The sequence below is a fragment of the Suricata suricatta genome, chromosome 17, assembly GCF_006229205.1.
Source record: "Suricata suricatta isolate VVHF042 chromosome 17, meerkat_22Aug2017_6uvM2_HiC, whole genome shotgun sequence".
Classification (NCBI taxonomy): domain Eukaryota; kingdom Metazoa; phylum Chordata; class Mammalia; order Carnivora; family Herpestidae; genus Suricata; species Suricata suricatta.
In genome coordinates this window covers 18,630,546-18,631,414 of record NC_043716.1, presented here as the reverse complement: position 1 = coordinate 18,631,414, position 869 = coordinate 18,630,546, and the positions used below count along the sequence as shown (strand labels likewise).

At 63.8% G+C, this 869-nt stretch overlaps 1 protein-coding gene across 1 annotated transcript in view; it reads right to left on the bottom strand.

Annotated features, from left to right (window-relative positions):
• SUZ12 (SUZ12 polycomb repressive complex 2 subunit) overlaps nucleotides 1-602 on the bottom strand; it is a 45,544-nt gene extending 44,942 nt beyond the window's left edge. The window contains exons 1-2 of the mRNA XM_029926991.1: nucleotides 468-602; nucleotides 60-251 (exon numbers count right to left, since the gene is read on the bottom strand). Coding sequence (XP_029782851.1) covers nucleotides 60-251; nucleotides 468-602 — 327 coding nt within the window. The remainder of the gene's footprint in view (nucleotides 1-59; nucleotides 252-467) is intronic.
• Between the last annotated feature and the right edge of the window lie 267 nt (nucleotides 603-869).

Sequence of the window (869 nt, the reverse complement as noted above, 5' to 3'; positions counted from 1 at the left end):
GGAGGAAAAAAAAAAGTGTCTCCTCCTGAGAGCCCCGCTCCGCTCCGGAGGCCGCTCACCCTAGCCTGGCCTTGCTCCGCCCACTTCCCCCGCCCGGCGCCCCGATTGGCCGGCGGGAGCGCGCGCCGCCCGGCCGCCCAGCCCGTTGGCCCGCGGATTCTCCCGTCAGTCACGCGGAGGCGCTTCTCGCGGAGGCGCGGCTTGGTTGGCCCGTGCGCGCTGCCGATCGCGGGCCCGGCCGCCTCTTTGAACTGAATTCGCGGGAAAATTAGGGGTCGGAGCGGCCTTCCTGCTGGCCCCGGTGCATTGTGGGGAGAGAGGGACCCAGCGAGCGGCTTAGGGAGCCGTTTCTCGCCTTCTGGGCGTCGTCAGTCACCGCCCGCAGGGGGATACGAGACCCCTGACGGGAGGCGGGCCTCTGAGGAACTGGGGGCGTGGGGCCTGTTTAATGAACTGAGATCCAGTACAGGTCGTCGAGTCTCTAACTTCACAAGAAGGGGCCTGTCTGGGAGTTGGGTGGGTCGTTTCTCGTGCGAGGGTCTCTCGGGGCATGGATCGCGCGTCTCCTGGCCCGTTGCCACCACGTGCCCCCAGCAACCCATGGCCGAAACCCACCCAGCAAAGCTCTTGAGAGGATTGGGGACAACCAGAGGGTTGTGGCTCCCGCTCTCGGACGCGACCAGGCTCCACCAAAGGAAGGGAGCGACTTATATGTAACAGAAATCACCTACGAAATAAGGAAAACTCTTTTTGGTCGGTGCTTTGAAGCTTTAGGATCCTTGGCTGAGAAAGTCGTGGTTTCTCAAAGTGCTGGAAGCCAAACCTAGATACCTGATCCCCCCGCCTGCCCCCCACTCAGCCCCGCCAAG